General features: G+C 38.3%; 1 protein-coding gene across 1 annotated transcript in view; it reads left to right on the plus strand.

Annotated features, from left to right (window-relative positions):
- The window catches only part of SLC49A4 (solute carrier family 49 member 4), a 90348-nt gene that overhangs the window by 812 nt on the left and 71678 nt on the right, over window positions 1–17858 (plus strand). Inside the window, exon 2 of the mRNA XM_081938798.1 lies at window positions 17564–17657. Coding sequence (XP_081794924.1) covers window positions 17564–17657 — 94 coding nt within the window. The remainder of the gene's footprint in view (window positions 1–17563; window positions 17658–17858) is intronic.

The following is a 17858-nucleotide window of genomic DNA, read 5'->3' on the forward strand; positions in this document are numbered from 1 at the left end:
GCTATACCTGTGTGTTTGGATTTTCTTGCCTAAATGTAGAACATTACTTTTTTCCCCATTGAATTTGATTTTGTTAGATAGGGCCCAATGTCCAAGTTTGTCAAGATCTTTCTGTATCAAACCTATCTTGTGCTGGCTATCTATCCCCATCTATCCCCTCATCCAAATTATTGATGAAGATGTTGAAGAGTACTGGGCCCATAACAGAGCCTGGGGGTACTCCACTGCATACTTCCCTCCATGTAGATGCAGTTCCATTGAGGACTACACGTTGAGTGCAGTTAGTCAGCCAGTTACGAATCCATCTGGTGGTGATGCTGTCTAACCCACATTCTTCTACTTTATCTAGTAGTAGGTTATGGTCTACCTTACCAAATGCCTTACTGAAATCCAAGTAAATTATATCCACAGCATTTCTCTGGCCTGCTAATTTTGTCACTTTATCAAAGAATATAATAAGACTTGCTTGGCATGATCTGTTTTTGACAAACCCATGTTGATTTTTTGTTATGACTATGGTCTGAAACATTGGGAAAGTTGAGTTGCTTTCTGGAAGAAAGAATTTCCTCCCTGGAGCTTTGGCCATCCAATTCAAAAGATCTGGAGAAAAAAAATGCTTGATAGAGTTAATTACCTCACTTCCATTCCTTGGGGTGGGTAGATATTTATGGATCTAAAACGTGTGTATTGTTTCCCTGGCGTTCCTTCAATTTTTCTTGTGAGGTGTTACATGTGAAAAAAGAATTTTCATGTAAATGTCTAGCGTTTGAAACATTTATTAAATTTAGCCCTTTCTCTATGGACTACTGTATACCCAAGGCAGTTTGCAGCATCCAAAAATGCAAATTATATCATCTAAAAATAAAAAAAACAGTACAATTAAGACCAGAACTGAAATTATAATTCATATAATCAAAATTAGTCCAGGTCAAATTAAAGACCAGAGACTGACTTTTGTCTGTCACCATATCTTACTGGGAAAGTAGGGGCCAAAGACACCACCTAGATGAAGGCAATTCAAAGTCTGGGAACCACATTGGAGAAAACTTTCTCTGCTGGACTAGATAGCTAAGCTACCCCCATACATTTGGGAACATCTTTGGAAGGACCTTTCCAAGTACCCTGAGTTACCATACAGATTCATAGTAAAAGGGATCATATAGGCCACGGGTGTCAAACTCTTGGCCTGCGGGCCAGTGGTGTCATGTGCTGGCCCAGTCCCCGGCCAGTTTAGTGAAGGGGGAAAAAGTCCCGATACGTCACGTGATATTGCTGTGACGACACAAGTTTGACACCCCTGATATAGTCCATAGATAGGCTCTAGGTAGATCATATGCTTTTTAGGGCTTTACTTTGTTCCTTATAAGCATTCATCAATTGGTCTGTATGTTTTGGGGCATGCATCAAATAATCCATGATTTTCTTGCTGAATTTTTTTTTAAAGTGGGAAAAAGGGGCCATATTTATGTCTCACCCACCTATCCAGCATGCTGCAAAGGAAAAGGACAAATGGACTGAAACAAATGCTACTTTTTACAGCTGCCTCTCTGCCACTTGCTTCTCTAAGTGAGAATGGGATGACAAAGGAGTTCGAAAAGGCCACTGCTACTGTCTCTGCTGGCTGAATAAAAGTTGTAAAAGTTGCCATATGAAAATGGTGCTATGGGCCTGGTGTCCTCTGTTGCCTTGCTGTCTTAGCAAACCCAGATCTTGTGTATGCATTTTAAAAGGGCAATGAGGGAATAAGCATTGCCTTTCTGGAACAAGTTTAATATTCTGTTTCTCAGTAGTAGTCACATGTAAGCTATCAAGTGTTTACAGGGAGGGTGTGATGCAATAATGATATCCTGTTAGTTTCCCGGTACTCAAGAGTGATATTGCTTATAGTCATAGAGGCTTCATTACTTTGTCTGTTCTGTCATGGATATAGCTCATGTTTTGGCTTCTTTTTTTCTTTAAATAGCCTTGAAAGTTGAAAACGCATTGCCACATGTTGTAGTCATGAAGTTCAGTTTGAGTTTTTTGTGTTTGATGAAAAGGTATTTGACTGTTCTGAATCATTCTATCCCCATTGAGTGACCTAACCCCCTCAAAGGTTCTAGGGTTTATTCACCTATCCTGTTTCCTTCAAAATAAGACCTCCCCTGAAAATAAGCCCTCCCTGAAAATATTGCAACACAGCAGCAGCCATGAGGTGACCACGCTCACCGCCTCCTGCACCTCAAAAATAATAAGACGTCCCTGAAAATAAGGCCAAGTGCTTATTTCGGGGGTCGAAAAAAATAAAACCCTCTCTTACTTTTGGGGAAACACAGTAATGTTCCCCTTTACACAGTTCATACCATTAATGATCTTGTACATGTTTCAATAACCTTAGCCTATTATTTTGGGTGACAAGAAAGAAGAATAACTGACTTGGAAAGAGCCTGTACCTTTGTGGAATCAAATTGAATATTCATATTAATACCATTATAGCTACAACATTCTTAGGGTATAGAATGCAATAAAAATGCCTTTTTATTGTTACATGTTAATATTTTCTTGAGAAATTAATGTAAATTGGAAATTAAACTTCCATTCATAGCCTAGACATAGAGTATGTTTATGTCACTAGATGATAGCAAGAAGAATTTGAACCATTTATTTAGTTACTTAGTTACTTACTGTGTTTAAAGTTCATCCAACTCAGAATGATCTGCATTTTAAAAATAAAAAATAAAAGAGCAGAACAGAAACCATACACCATATATTACAAGCAAGAAGTTGTTTGAGGTCAACAAGCATCTTACCCAAAGGCCTAGGAAAATAGCCAAGAACTTTCTGAATATCATCAGAGTGGCTCTCTTGGGGTGGGGTGGGGTGAGAACATGCTGTTCAAGAGGGCAGGGGCTACAACAGAGAAGGTATGCTTCTGAAACTCAAATAGAGGAGAGTTTTGAGCAAAGGGATCAGAAGCGCACGTAACTTGGTAAAATCTTAGTGAACATGCAGTAGCTATTGGAGATAGAATGTCCCTCAAGTAACCAGGCTTAATAGGTGATAACCTTCATCTTAAATTTTGCCAGAAGCCTCTTGGAATCTTGGAACTGGAACTGTTGTGGCCAGGTGAGCCTTTGCATAGGAACCAATTGTACCTGTTGCTGGACCAGGAGGTTCTGCTCACAGTCACTTATACCTTAGTTAACTCCTGATTGGATTAATGCTGTGTGGCCTTTGTGGGACTATCCCTTAGTAAATCTTAATGGATGGAACAAAAACTATGGGGGAAAGGTAGTCCTATGGATACTTAGCTCCTGAACCATGCAAGTTTTGCTAACAAATGAGAACATTGAAAAATAACATCAGATCTTGACAATAAACTAAAACAAGACTTCTTACTAAGATAAAATTAGGAACAACATTCTGCTTTTTCAGAAAGTCAGTGGCAAAATGATACTGGGATTTAACTGAAGGGGGTAAATGTTGGTGTTAAAATGCAGATGTTTGTTCCTTTTCTAACATGTTAATGTTTATTTTTCGTTTGGCAGAACAAACTTGTTCAAAAGAGAAATAACCCAAAACAAAAAGCAAAATTAAATAAATAATAAAGGAATGCTAGTTAAAAGCATACACAAATACATCTTAAACCTGCGCAAATTATTCAGTAAATGCAGTTCCTCCCTGGATCCCTTCACAGAGCAGGTGTACACTTGGTTTGCGTTGCTAGCTGAAATGGCAGAAGTGGGAGGGTGTCAGAGTCACCATCTGAACCTTCAGGTTGTTCATAGTTTTGAAGAAGAAATACAGATTGGGAAGTAAAACACCTCAAACTATTGATACATGCTTTGTTATATAAACCTATATGTAAGCTTTAAAAAAGAGTTTTTTTAACTTAAGAAAAAAAGTTGCATTGAGCTTTAACTCTCATAATTCTCTAGCCAGTTTTGCCTTTGGCACCCAAGACTAAATGTTCTTAGTTCAGCTGAAAGTGCAAGGACAGCAAATAGGCTTTTAAGTGTAACTTTTTAAACAAGAAATTCTTGCTTATTCCCATAGAAATAGTCATCCACATGTGTGCCTTTTCGTTTATGTTTACATTATTTCAGTGGTTTATCTTTTCATGTCCCCAAGGCTCTGAATTAATTGTAGTATTTTAAAATTAACAGTTTACAAAGCAATTCCAGATATGCCTAATCAAAAGAAGTCCACTGAGTTCAGTGGGAGTTACTACCAGAAGATTACAGTCTTGATAAGTAAGTGAAATAGATATACAGATTTGAAGAGGGTCCAGAATGGATTGCAAGATTGTGAAAGATGTTAAATTCGTTTAATTTAGCAAATCTTGAAATCGGTAAATTGAAAGTGCCTTGTTAGTGATGAAAGCCATTAAAAGATATACATATCAGAGTTTCTTCCATGCTGAAGAGTAAACCATGCTGAAGTGTAACAATTTAGTTTTGTAGTTTTACTATATTAGAAAGGAGTTTCCCTCCAAACATGGAAGAACTGGAAAGGGCATTTTATATTTGTGGAATAAAATCTCAGAACTAGGAATCTAGAAGAATATATGAAATCATTAACGAAGCGCCTCCCATATCCAGGGATTTTTTCCCCCTATCAGCCAGGCAGGAAAGATGTAGCCATTTTTTCTACTTTAAAAAAAAAAACAATTTCCTATGTTCATTCTCTTTTCATGAAGGGCAGGGAGAGAGTGGGACAAGGCTAGTATGTTCATATCCTGCTCCCCCTTGAAAAGGAGTAAACTGTTGTAGGACTTGAAGATTTCATACTAATTGAACAGGACTTGGGGTAGAAATGATTGAAGTGGCAATTGCAAAAGGATTCAGTTCAGTTTTGTTCAAGTGTCTTTCCCTTTGCAGGAGATGGATGATCATGAATCTTCATTGAGTCCATCTCTATGCTGCCCTTGGACATTCTTTATCATTTACATGAGTTCACTTTTGTACATTACTGCTCAAGTGTTTCTGTGTGGTTCCTGCTTTTCCCCCCCTTCCAATCCCCCCTCCCAGCACAATTCTCTGTATTGTATAGAATTGCATTTAAGTATCTGATTCAGATATCTCATGAGGTTTTGAGTTTTGATGAGGTTCCTTTCCTCTTGTGCCATCTCTAGAACTTCAAAAATTGAACTTTTGACACTAAGGGATTCTGAACATTATCCTTAAAAGCCACATTATAAAGATTGTCAGTCTGCTCTCAGCCTATTTTGTAGTTGTGAAGGAGATTTGATGAAAATTAGTCATCCCTTGGTTCTATTAGATTCCTTTTTATTATTTTCCCCCAAAATTTAGAAATAGGCTGGCTCATTGTTTTTACTATTTTTCTCCCTTGTACCATTGTTTAATAGTTTTAAAATAGTTTTATATTTATCCTTCTTGAGAACAGTCTTATCTGAGGTTTTTCTGGGAATTTCTATTTGCCATCTTCTGTGATTGTATAAAATAAACAACGTTCTTGTCTTGCTAAACAGGGGCCCCACTGTCCATTGTTTTTATTCGCAAAGGAGCTTTATTCTGGAAATTACCATTCCTCCCTTTTTTAATATTAAAAAAATAATGGTATTTGTTTTTTCCCTCTCTTAGAAGCTTCAGGTCCTTTTTTCCTTCCAAGAACAATCTTCATATTTTAAATTGTTTATTTTAGACCACTTATTGAGAGTCCCAGTGAAGTGCTTTAGTTCATCAAACATTTCTTCTGTACATGTGCATCTCCATAAAAACTTCTATGTATGGAGCAAACTTCCTCAAAAGCTAGATTACACTCTACTTTTGGAAGGAAGTTAAAAAAGAATTTTCCCAGAGGGGCCTTTTTAATTAGTTAAGATAACAGCATAGACAGGTTTATATTGCTCTGATTAGGTTATTGGCTTAATTTTTAAATAATTTGTAATTAGTATATATATATATTACTGTACACCAAGGATATTTGATGACTAATTATTCTTGTATGGCAGTAAGAGCTCATTATTGTGACAGTTTAAGAAATTAAATAAATAAATGCACCTAAAGAATTCTTCCATACAAAAGAGGATCCCAATTGGCTGCAGAAATCCACTGGCATGAAGGATCAATTTGGACCTATATGTGTTGGAATGTGCCCCTGGAAGAACAGTGGGGGACAGTTTGGGCAACAGAGATATTTTCCATAGAGAGGCTCACATTATGAGAGTGCACAGTTCAGGGCTTGAGGAGGGGGGGGGGGAGAGGTTCAGGGTAGCCTCATACTAGAATATTTTAAGATATATCTAGTACAGAGGTGGTATTCAGCAGGTTCTGACCAGTTCTGGAGAACTGGTAGCGGAAATTTTGAGTAGTTCGGAGGAGCGGCAAATACCACCTCTGGCTGGCTCCGCCCTCATCTATTCTCTGCCTCCTGAGTCCCAGCTGATCAGGAGGAAATGGGGATTTTGCAGTAACCTTCCCCTGAGGTGGGTTGGGAATGGAGGTTTTACAGTATCCTTCCCCTGCCACGCCCACCAAGCCACGCCCAGAGAATCAGTAGTAAAAAAAATTGAATCCCACCACTGACCTAGTAGGTTAATAGGGTGCTAGTTTGGCAAGATTCCGCCCATTAGGTGTAAACAAATGAAGGATTAGACTCTATTAGATGTGACTGTGTTGTCTTTGGGTGGGGCCTGACACTATGTCAATGCATAATTAGAACTAGTATAATGAAGGATACGTTATGGTGTTTCCTGAGCACAAAAAATCACAGAATGACTGGGTCAGGCATGTCATCTCAGCCTGAGAAGAGTTCTGTGGGGGGAAAGTGATAGAAGAAGTGCCATGTAGACATCCTTCAGTTTTAGAATGGAGGCTGGCTATAAATCCTATGAGCAATAATGAGTAGGGCTCCTTAATTAAAGTCTTGAGCATGCAGCATTCTCATATAATCTGTGAAATTAAGTATATTCTATAATGTTTCTGAGACCTAACAGGTTTCATCTCTAATACTCTTCTTTGATGTTCTTCCTGTCTGTTCTGAATACATAGACAGAAGGGATAATCTAAATATATGCTAAGAAGTTACATAAATATTTTTTAGAAACAAACGCAAAAAAAGAAAGGTAATTGGAGCTGTTTCATCAAACTTTGGTATTCATTTCTCAAGTTGCCTGCCACACTCCTTACCTTGTTCAGGAATATTTCTTAATTATTGGAGGGTTTGGGGAAAGCTTTGGGACTGTATAATGCAGGAAGAACATTGCCTTGCCAACCTTTTGGGCAAGTACTTTGTAGAACCTGTCCTTGTAGAAAGAAAAGAAATGGTATAAAATTAGATTATATTTTCAACGTTACTTCTTATTCTATTTGATTGTTATAAATACAAGCCCTTGTACACCGTGGGCTAAAACATAACCCAGGGGATAAACAAGAGAGAGCATCTTGTTTTTGTTACTTAAAATAACTTATGAGTAATACGGGATGTAATTATAAGTTGCAGTGTGTTGCTGTATGGGAATTATATGTACTGCATCTTTTAATTTTGTAAAAATAACAAGGAAGTAGGCAGCATAAAAAATTTAAAACCAGTCATGTCTTTGTTAGCTGGTGTGACATATTTCAATATTTGTTCATCCATGGTCTTTGCAAGTAGAATTCCTTCAGTAATAACAATGCTGGATTGATTTTATTCAAGTTTTTCTCCCTTTCTCAGAACACTAGTACCCAATGCCTTTTTTTAAGATATAAAAGAGACAAGGGAAGTACTAATTTCACCCAGAAAGTAATTAATTTATGGAATACCATTACTACAAGATGTGACTATGGCACTAACTTTTGGATAGTTTAAAAAAGTTATTGGTTTTAAAATTCATGGAGAACACGTCTGTGCTTACAAAGCACCTGAGGGAGTTGATTGACTTGAGACACAGAATATTGGACTCACCCAGCAGTTGTGTTCTTATGTTCTAATACCCTTTTTCTTTCAGTAAAAATGACAAATTGTTTCATGTAATACTCAAAAATGAAAACACTTCCTTTTTGACTAAAACTCTTTTCTTTTCTGAAAAATAGTGTTCTTCTGTTCTTAATAGTATTCTACTTAACTACAATGCTTTGTAATGTCTTAATGATCCTTACACGTTCAGGAACACTCTGAGTTTTTAATAGTCTCCATCTGTGTCGTCTATGCATATGAACCCTTATCCCATTCATGTGTAAAACCTGCTTTTAAAAATAATTGGAAATTGTGATGTCACATTAACTTTGATTATTACGTGGATTTACTGTGTCATAGTAAGAAGTATTAAAGTAATAAGTCCAAACTCAGCATTTGTGAACAAACTACCAAAACATTAACAAGTGTTATACTCAGGGCCGGATTTTCCTGTAGGCTAACTAGGCTTCAGCCTAGGGCCTCAAGATCAAGAGGGGCCTTTTATTTTTATTTATTATCCGTGCCACATTTTTTATAAAGGTTAGTACCAATTGCAACATGTTTCATTTAATATATTGATATATATCACAGTAATGATGTATTTTATTATCTCTCATGTAATTTACAAACTTAAAAATGGGAGGTGAAAGGGCCCCATAAGTGGAATAGCCTAGGGCCTCTTTTCATCTAAATCCGGCCCTGGTTATACTACACCTTAAACATGTACAGTCACATTAACTTTCATGGATTATAACATACTTTATCAGACATGGAATAAACTTGTGTGTGTTTGTGTGTACACAGACACAGACAGATAAACAAGTAATGCTATTGAGAAGGGGAGTGTGGCAAATGGATAAATGAGAGGCAGAATTATCCGTAGATAGTAACAATAAAAGAGTATATGTTACACAGATAGGCTTGTATTAATTAGTTTGTTAACTCACACTATGTGGTAACAAACCATGGTTTCAAAACTAAGAAATATTCCGAAGTTCTCTAGCTTTTTTATTTTATAATGACATTGATCTGTGCAATTCCTTTTCTCAAGGATCATCATCTTGAGTTCAAAGACAGTACAATATTTTGGGGGATTGATTTGGGTCTATTTTATTATGTATAGAATTTGGATAAATTGTGCAGTGAACACTTTCTGGCATAGAGAATGATGTATATATTCTACAATTGTTCTGAGTGATATCTTTGTTGCTTGCCTTATCATGTGATTTGTTCTTGCTGGTAAATCGTTTTAAGTTAAATGGTTATCTGTAAGTGGGTATAAAACTTACCAACCATTGCCCATGAAATAGCAGCACCTTTTCCAGGATGGGACCGTAGATTGCTGATATGATTGAGTGGTTTTATCTGGGGAGTGCTGCAATATATATTACTTTTTCTTCTAGTATTTTGTACAGAAGATTATTTAAGAAAACTAAACGTCATGAGAGGACACTGCAGTTTAAAAAAATGTTGATAATTTAAGTGCTATGATAAATGATATCTATAAATCTCCTATCTGGGATTTATAGATTATGACGATTACCTTAGAAACCAAGTAAAATGTTGATGAATATTGGGTCAGCCAAGTTATAAGCCAGGTCACTAACTTGGTCTCCGGCGAATATTCCAATTTCAAAGGTCAACCGAATAAGGTTGGAAGCTATTACATAATTCTAATGATTCCTGATTACAGTATACTTTCTGTGTCATATTTTTACCTGGTACAAATAAAAGAAGTCCAGTGGTTTACCGTAGTTAAATGGAACAAAAAAAACAAAAACAAAAACCATTTCTGGTGAAAGCAGTACGAATCCAAGATCTGACCTTAATAATTTATAACTACTGCACATAATATTAGACAAGATTGGACTTCCTATTATTCACCATATGCCCCCACCCACCCCCCGGAATACAGTAATGCAGTTTTCAAAAGTTTCCAAAAGTCAAAAACTGTGGGGTCAACCTCATTTCTAATGGAAGGCCATTTCATAATGTAGATAGTATCATCTAAAAGTAGCAGCGATGACCATCCACTCCATATATGTTGCAAAAATAGGGGGTTATTAGCAATTCCTCTGACACACAAGTGAAGCAGGTAGATTCTGGATTGAGAAGATGGTCACAAGTACCTCAGTGCCAAGCCATGCAGAATTTATTAATAATGACCAGCACAGAAGCTAATAGAAAACATTTGCAGAGACTAGAGGTAAGCTGTAATGTGCTTCTAGGAGCAAGTGTCAGCAAATAACTGGGCTGCTGATTCTTGACAAATATGAGTGGTCTTTAAAAGCAGTCTATGTAGGCTGCATTGCAGTAGGCCGCAGGCATAGTAATGATATGAGTTATTGTTGCAAAGTCCTCTCATTCCAGGTGGGGAGCAAGCTGCAGTTAGCATACAACTGAAATTAGGCAAAAGTTCCTCCCTCCCCTCCAATACACACACACACCTGCCCTCTATTGGCTCATACAGCAGTAGCCATTAGTCTAAGGGGTGGACGCTCTCCGGTGCCCCTGGCCCAGGGGTCTACTGTATGCCATCCCGCCTTTACCCCTGATCCCCAAGGTCATATGGAAGGTCCTGCAGGAGAGGGCGGATGTGGTTCTGTTGGCCCCTCACTGGCCCCGCAGGCCGTGGTTTGCAGGTCTCCAGTCTCCGTCAGTGGAGAGGCCCTGGAGAATTCCCCAGGAGAAGATATCCTTCAGCCAGGGGTCTCTGGAGCACCCAGACCCTCAATGGCTCCAGCTGACCGCCTGGCGCTTGAGCAGAGCATCCTGAGGAAAGACCTCTTCTCCCCCAGGGTGATACAAACCACCCAGACTGCCTGCAGACCCTCCACGGAGCGCATCTACGGCGCCACATGGCGTGCGTTCTCCTCATGGTGCAGCTCCCGAGGGCACGATCCCATCCAGACCACAGTGCCACAGGTCTTGGAATTTCTCCAGGCGGGCCTGGACAGGGGGCTGGTTTCAGCCATTTCATCAATTCTCCTGTGTGGCAGGAACCAGAGCTTGACTCACCACCCCATGGTCAAGCAATTCCTTAAGGGGGATTCCAATCTCAAACCGCCCACGGTACACAGGTACCCGCCCTGGGATTTACACAGGGTACTGGATGCTCTGGCAGGTGCTCCGTTTGAACCTTTAAGCACTATTTCCCTCAAGTTTCTCACCCTTATGTGGCCTTCCTGGTGGCTATCACCTCCGCCAGAAGGATATCCGAACTGCAAGCGCTGTCCACCAGGGAGGATTTCTGCGTGTTCCACCAGGACAGAGTGGTGTTGTGGTTGGATCTGTCCTTCATCCGCAAGGTGTGCACGTGCTTCCATCGAGCGCAGGAACTGATCTTGCCCAACTTCTGTCCAGACCCTTTAGAGAAGAAGTGGCACACTCTGGACGTAAGGAGGGCTCTGAGGATTTACCTCAGGAGAACCAGGCCAAGCAGGAAATCCGAAGCCCTGTTCGTTTCCTTCCAGACGGGGACTCTGGGAAAAAAGGTGACCTCCACAACCATAGGCAGGTGGTTGCGATCCTGTATTGCCACTGCCTATCAGTCACAGGGCCTGTCCACGCCAGGCCACATCACTGCTCATTCCACGCAGAGCGCAGCCACTTCTACGGCCTGGGCCACACAGGCTTCCTTGGCCAAAATCTGCAGGGCAGCCACGTGGGCTTCCCCTTCACGTTTCGTAAGGAACTATAAACTGTACTCCTTTGCTTCGGCAGAAGCCTCTTTCGGCTGCAGGGTGTTGCAAGCAGTCCATACGGCGGGGGCCACGCCTCACCAGGCATGAGTTGGGGGGGCTTGTGCCTCAGGGGGTCTCCCTCCCTAGGGACGTGTAGGCTTTGGCACGTCCCAGTCTGGATACTCCTCCCTCTCACTATGGAGAAAGGGCGTTGTTACTTACCTTATACGCCTCTTCTCATAGTGGGGGAGGAGTATCCAGCCTCTCCCTGACAATGTTATGTTGATAAAGTGTTATGTTGACGGTTTTTAAGTTATGTTGTTGTTTGATACAATAAAAGATAATATATGTTTTAAGAAGTCTGGAGTGAATGGTACGAGTCAGATAGAGTTCTTCGCCGATAACTGGGTAGTACCTGGTGACCAGTGGGCGTTCCCAAAGAGCTTATCTGACTCAGTCCAATCAATGAGAGGACAAGGTTAACCCAGTCTGGATACACCTCCCCCACTATGAGAAGAGGGGTATCAGGTAAGCACCAATGCCCTTTTCATCCCATCCAAACATGGGACAATAGGTTATAGTACATACTGTAACATACTAATGACACTGTACTCCAAATGGACATATGATCTCTCTCACTGATTTCATGTAGATGTTAAAAACATGAGAGAGGATGGAACTCCAAAATGGCTGTCTGGATAATCTCTCTACCCTCACTCCCCACCCCACACTCACTGGTTGGAATCACCCATTTAGGAAGGAGCAGAACCTTGTAGAAAAGTATCCCAGATCCCTTGTACATAAATGCAGTTCCAGAAGGATACCATGATTATTGTTCCCTTTCAAACAGTCCTCAATTCCCACAGAAACAACTTGATGTCAAGAGCTTATTAACACTGCTTCTTCGCCAGGTAACCAGGCAGCTCTCTGATTCCTAATTACAGCTACCGAAAGAAGGATTTGCTCCTTTTAATGAGATCGAATTAGATTAGTGTGGCTTAATATTGGAGAAGAAGGAATACAAGACAGCAGCTCCAAGCAATAAATGGGATCAGTGTTATCTGACAAATTTCCAATTCACCTATGTCGGAGAGCAGAGAGCAGTTTCACTGCTATGGTTACTATGTGGGCATCAAACCTCTGTTCTCATTTATTCTGTGCAACATATTGTTCTTCCCCATGGTGCTTGGGGAAATAGCCAGCACTAATATTTGAACAAAATGCAATTGGTCTTTTTGTATGAACTATACCTTGCCCAACTGGACTCAGCTTGTGGTACTCAATCTTTTTTTGGATATTGATGTCCAGAGCCTATTCACCTTTATGAAGATTAGGATTAATTCTGCACTCTAATTTTCACTGATAGAATTTTCACATAGAATTCTTCTTCATTTGGGCAATAACGAGGCTACCTGTGCATGGTAAAAATATTAAAAGCTCTTTAAATCCAATATACTTGGTGATGGTCTACAAATTGTAAGATGATATAAAATCACACTTATAGCACTAGATTGCCTAGAATATAGACAGTGGAAGAATAAAGGTAACAAGCAAAAGTAACAAGCAAATTATAAAATATTTCATCCTAGGTGTAGAAAAAAAAGCTTAAGAAAAGCTGATGTCTAGCCAGGCTTCTTATCCATTGATATGAGAGTTGGTTGGAAGATAGTAGAAACCAGATTGCATTGTTGGAGAGCATAGAAAAGAAGTTGAACTCTGATAAGAGGATGAACTGTTATCAGGACTCTGCTTCCTGGCAAATATATCACAGATCTTTTTACTTTTGTGGAAATCTTTGGAAATGCTTTTGCAAAGATCCCTATTTCCCAAGCTGTGACTGGTTCTTTCTTCTGTTACTGTGATCAGAGTTATATTTTCAATAACTTCTGGCTATCAGATAGGTTTTCATAAAGACTTATTTGTTGACAATGCTGTTTGCCAGAATAATTGATGAGTAACAGTCCATAGCATTCCTTGGATTTTCAATTATGACATATTCATATTCTCTAAATCTCTAGCATTATTATTTTTTCTTTCCTTGAACAGCATTTGTCAACATTTGTGGTACAGAAAACAATATGGAGAACATTGTAATGTTCTAGGAGATGTAATGCTTTGACTGTAGCATGACTTTGACGATATAGCATGCAATGCTTAAAAGGTTTTAGCATTAAAACTGTTAAAGAACTGATTGATTATGTATCTTCAAATCAGAGTTAGCTTCTAGTGACACACAGATTAATGTAAGTACGGATAAACAAATATAGATGTCTGTTGTTCAGTTAAATACCCTAAGGGTCTTCATACAGATATCTTCCCAATAAGTACCGTACATCTGGAACTCAACACAGTTAAACCTCTAAAAGGCTTAGAAAGGTATTTTATGTGTTTTGAAACTCAGTGTGCCTCTAATTAGCTTTCTCTTAGCCTGAAGAAGTGTGAGAAAATAGGGAAAAAATACTGTTTTTTGCTCCATTCTTATTCATTCTTATTTTGAGTTGTTGGAAATCCATAAACTATACTCCCCAGGTGGGAAAAGAATGTGTGGGAGAGATAAATAGGAAGCTGATAATAGTTTTTGTGGATATTTTCTAACATATTTAGCATGGTAAATCAATATTACATATCGGGAACCCAGTTGTCTACTAAAAATGTCTATAGAATTAGTTTTTAGTATTCTAGTGCATTACAGTGTGTCCAGGAGACACAACTCATGGTAAAGCTAAAGACACAAAAGCATTGATTTTCCAAGATGGGAAAGCACAAGGATAAGGAGCAGATTAAGCCTCTACCTATTTCTGTTTGATCCACATCTCTCATAAAAATGTACAAGCAAAGTGCTGTGTTTGAAAGTCTGTAGCAGTAAAAAAAAAAAAAAAACACCAATTTGCCTTCTTTCCCTTATAGAAGAACTAGGACTTTTGTAATGGTGCTGGAAGCATAGTTGATACTACGAAGTAATACTATTAGGTTAAACATCCATGCAAATAGGAAATTCCTGCAGGGTGCAGCACAGTCACATTTGACTACAAAGGTGGAAACTCTATAGTGAATAGAGCTCAACGAAGGTATTAACTCAACAGGGATTATTAAGAAAGGGATTGAAAGGAAAACCACCAAGTTTATATTGTACAGTAATCCATCTATATAAATCTATAGAACATCAGCATTTGGAATACTGGTGCAGTTCTGGTCACTGAATTTGAAAATGATACATCTGGAAAACCACAGAAAAATGCAAGTAAAATTATCAAAACATTTCCTGATGACTTTCTTCTTTGATAAATGGAGGAAAGCACAAAAGATTCAGCAGTCCTTGACTTTGGAACTAGCCAATAAGAAAGGCTTAATTGAGGAAATGGAAGTGACAAAAACCAAGCATAAGAGATAAATTCAAAGCATGATAAATAGGATTTCACAGCAGTAGAAGCTATTGAAAAACAGAGCTCAAGGTGGATGGGAATTCCTAAATATGAAATTCTTAAAGTGCAAATGCAAACAACTACAGTAAGTTTAAACATAAAGGATGATAGAGAAAGCCAACCATCTCACAAAAGGTCATTGGGTACTACTGGAGATAGAGTTTGTACTGCTAGAATGAATAGTTAGGTTTACAATACATGAAAATTGCCTGCAGGTCCAGCCCAGCCAAATCTGATTGCAAAAATAGAAAATCTTGAAAAATGAGGGAATTAATAAAAAAGACTGAAAGGAACACCAGCTAGCAAAGTGAATGCCATTAGATAACAAAATAGTAAAAATATTGAATCAAGAAAAATACTGAAATTGCAGAGAAACAGAATGATCCTTTTTTTTTCCATCTTTCATTACTATAGAAGACATAAGATGGATAACCCAAGCTAGGTTTGACTTTTGAGGGGATTGAAGGTGAGAAATAAAGCAGCTAAAGCAAATTGGGTTAACAATGCAGGATGTTCTAGGAGATAGCGATATATCACCAGGTCCCGATGCCAGCCACTCTAAAATTCTTACATGTCAAATGGGCATTTAAGGCAAAACAAAATAATGACCTTCAAATCAGAATCGGTGCCAGAGGACTGGAAAGCAGACAATATGATGCTAATTTTAGAAAGAGATTTGGGGAGATGCATAAGAATCCCAGACTGATCAGCTTCATAGTAATTAGCTGTGATGGAGAGTCATAGAAATTGGATGATGGATGGATGAATGGCGTTTGTTTCAAATTGGTAGACATGGTAAGCATTGATAGAGGAACATGGGTATCAAGAGGCATGTGCATACAGGTGACTTAGTCATCACTATATACTGGGAGTTTCTCAAAGCCTTTGATATAATTCCTCATCAAAATCTCTTTAGTGGCTGTGTGATAAGTTTTTTTTTTTTTATGGACTAACTGTTGAAAAAATAGAGTAGAAATAAACAGGAATTTTCCTGAATGGAGGAAAGTAAGAAATCTAGTGCTTCAAGGATTTGAGTTGGGTCCAGTACTTTTCAATTTTTATATATGATCTTGACTTACTTAAGGATAAGCAATGAGTTGGCCAGGTTTGCATATGTTTCCAATTTATTCCAGGTGGTAAGCCATAAATGATTACAAAGAGCTCTTTAAAGCTGATGAATAAAACTGATCAAGTAAATAATGAATGTGGTTAGCTGAACTAAGTGTAAACAGATGCACATTAAGTCAACATCCGCCTCCACCCTACAAGTTCACATGTATAATTGTTGGCATTTGAACCAAGAAATTAGTGAGAAAAATATCTTGGTTCATTCAGTGACGATATGAGCTCAGTATTCAGGATTTGGGAAAACACAAATTCCACACTTAGAGATCATTAAAACAAGGATAGAAAATAAACATAATCAGATTCTCCAAATTCAAGATGTCTACATCTGTAATAGTCTCTAATTCTGGTTGCTAACTATTAAAAAAAAGGTGGATCTGGGAAAAAGGCAGATGAGGACAAGAAAATTTGAACACCTTGCCTGTGAGAAAATGATAGAACTTTGAGGACCATTTAGCATAGAAAAAAGGTAGAAAAGACATAAATTAGTATAAAATCATAGTTTGAAAAAAATAGAAACATAAGGTCTTTTCAGAACATAAGGACTAGAGATCATCCAATAAAACTTATTGGGAGGAAATATAGAACAGATAAAAGCAATACATCTTCATATAAGCACATCATTAACTAGTAAAATTATTACCACAGCATGCAATGATGATCATTGACATGAATGCGTTTCAAAGAACATTTATCTAATCCACAGGAATACAGAAAGAGGGTTTATTAAGGGCTGTTATTGGAATTAACACCACAAAGTAAGGGATAGCATTCCTTCAGCTACCAATATCAGGAAAAAATGGCTGGTGGTTGAAGAAGGGTATGGCTTCATGTTTGGCATGTATGCTTTCCAGAGGCATCTAGCTGGCCATTGTGGGAAACCAAGTGCTAATTTGAAATGGATGTTCACCTGATTCAACAGGGCTATCCTTACATTCTTAAGGAATGCAATGTGGTTTTACATTCCAATAGTTCCTCTGTGTATCTTCTGTTGGGAAAATATTATCTTCTATAATATCTTTCCAACATTATTTGTGCAGAATGTAATTCTGTTGTAGAATTCAGTAATACAAGCTTGTATCATGATCAGCAGTCTTCACTGCTTTAAAAGGAAAGTAGACAAAATGTATAAAGGATGAAACTCAATGTGGCTACAAACCATGTCGATAATACTTTCAGAACTGAAGACAATATACCTTTCACCACCGGTTGTTGGAGATAACAAAATTAGAAGACTATTTCTCTCGTGCCTTCTTGCTTGGCAACAGTGTGTAATAAGGTTAAGCACTATTTTGTTCTTAGTTATGATGAAACACTGTTTTTATTATCTTAATCATTGGGATTTTATTAACAGTGTTGTACTTGATTGATTTGAACTTTACAGCTCCTGAATTGATATTTGCCAAGGTTGTCATGTTTTGCTATAGCAGTGTCTACTTTCCCCCCTCCCTGCAGGCCTCCGGAAAACTGTGCTGCTAACATCCTTTCTCATGGTAGTAGGCGCTGGCCTGAGATGCATACCTGTATCCAACCAACAAACAAGGAAATGGTAAGAAAACTAATAACTTATCTTACCACTAGGAAACTAAAGTAAGGAATATATGAGAAGGATCCCAAATTATTAAGTGGTAGTATGATCGTTTTAAATAGATGAAAAAGTTAATAAAAAGTGTTAGTCGTTGTATGTAGTCACACCAACAATTCAGTTTCTATCTTTACTACATTGAAAGGACATACATTTATCCCAATC

This window comes from Natrix helvetica (assembly GCF_964273705.1).
Source record: "Natrix helvetica genome assembly, chromosome: 1".
NCBI lineage: Eukaryota > Metazoa > Chordata > Lepidosauria > Squamata > Natricidae > Natrix > Natrix helvetica.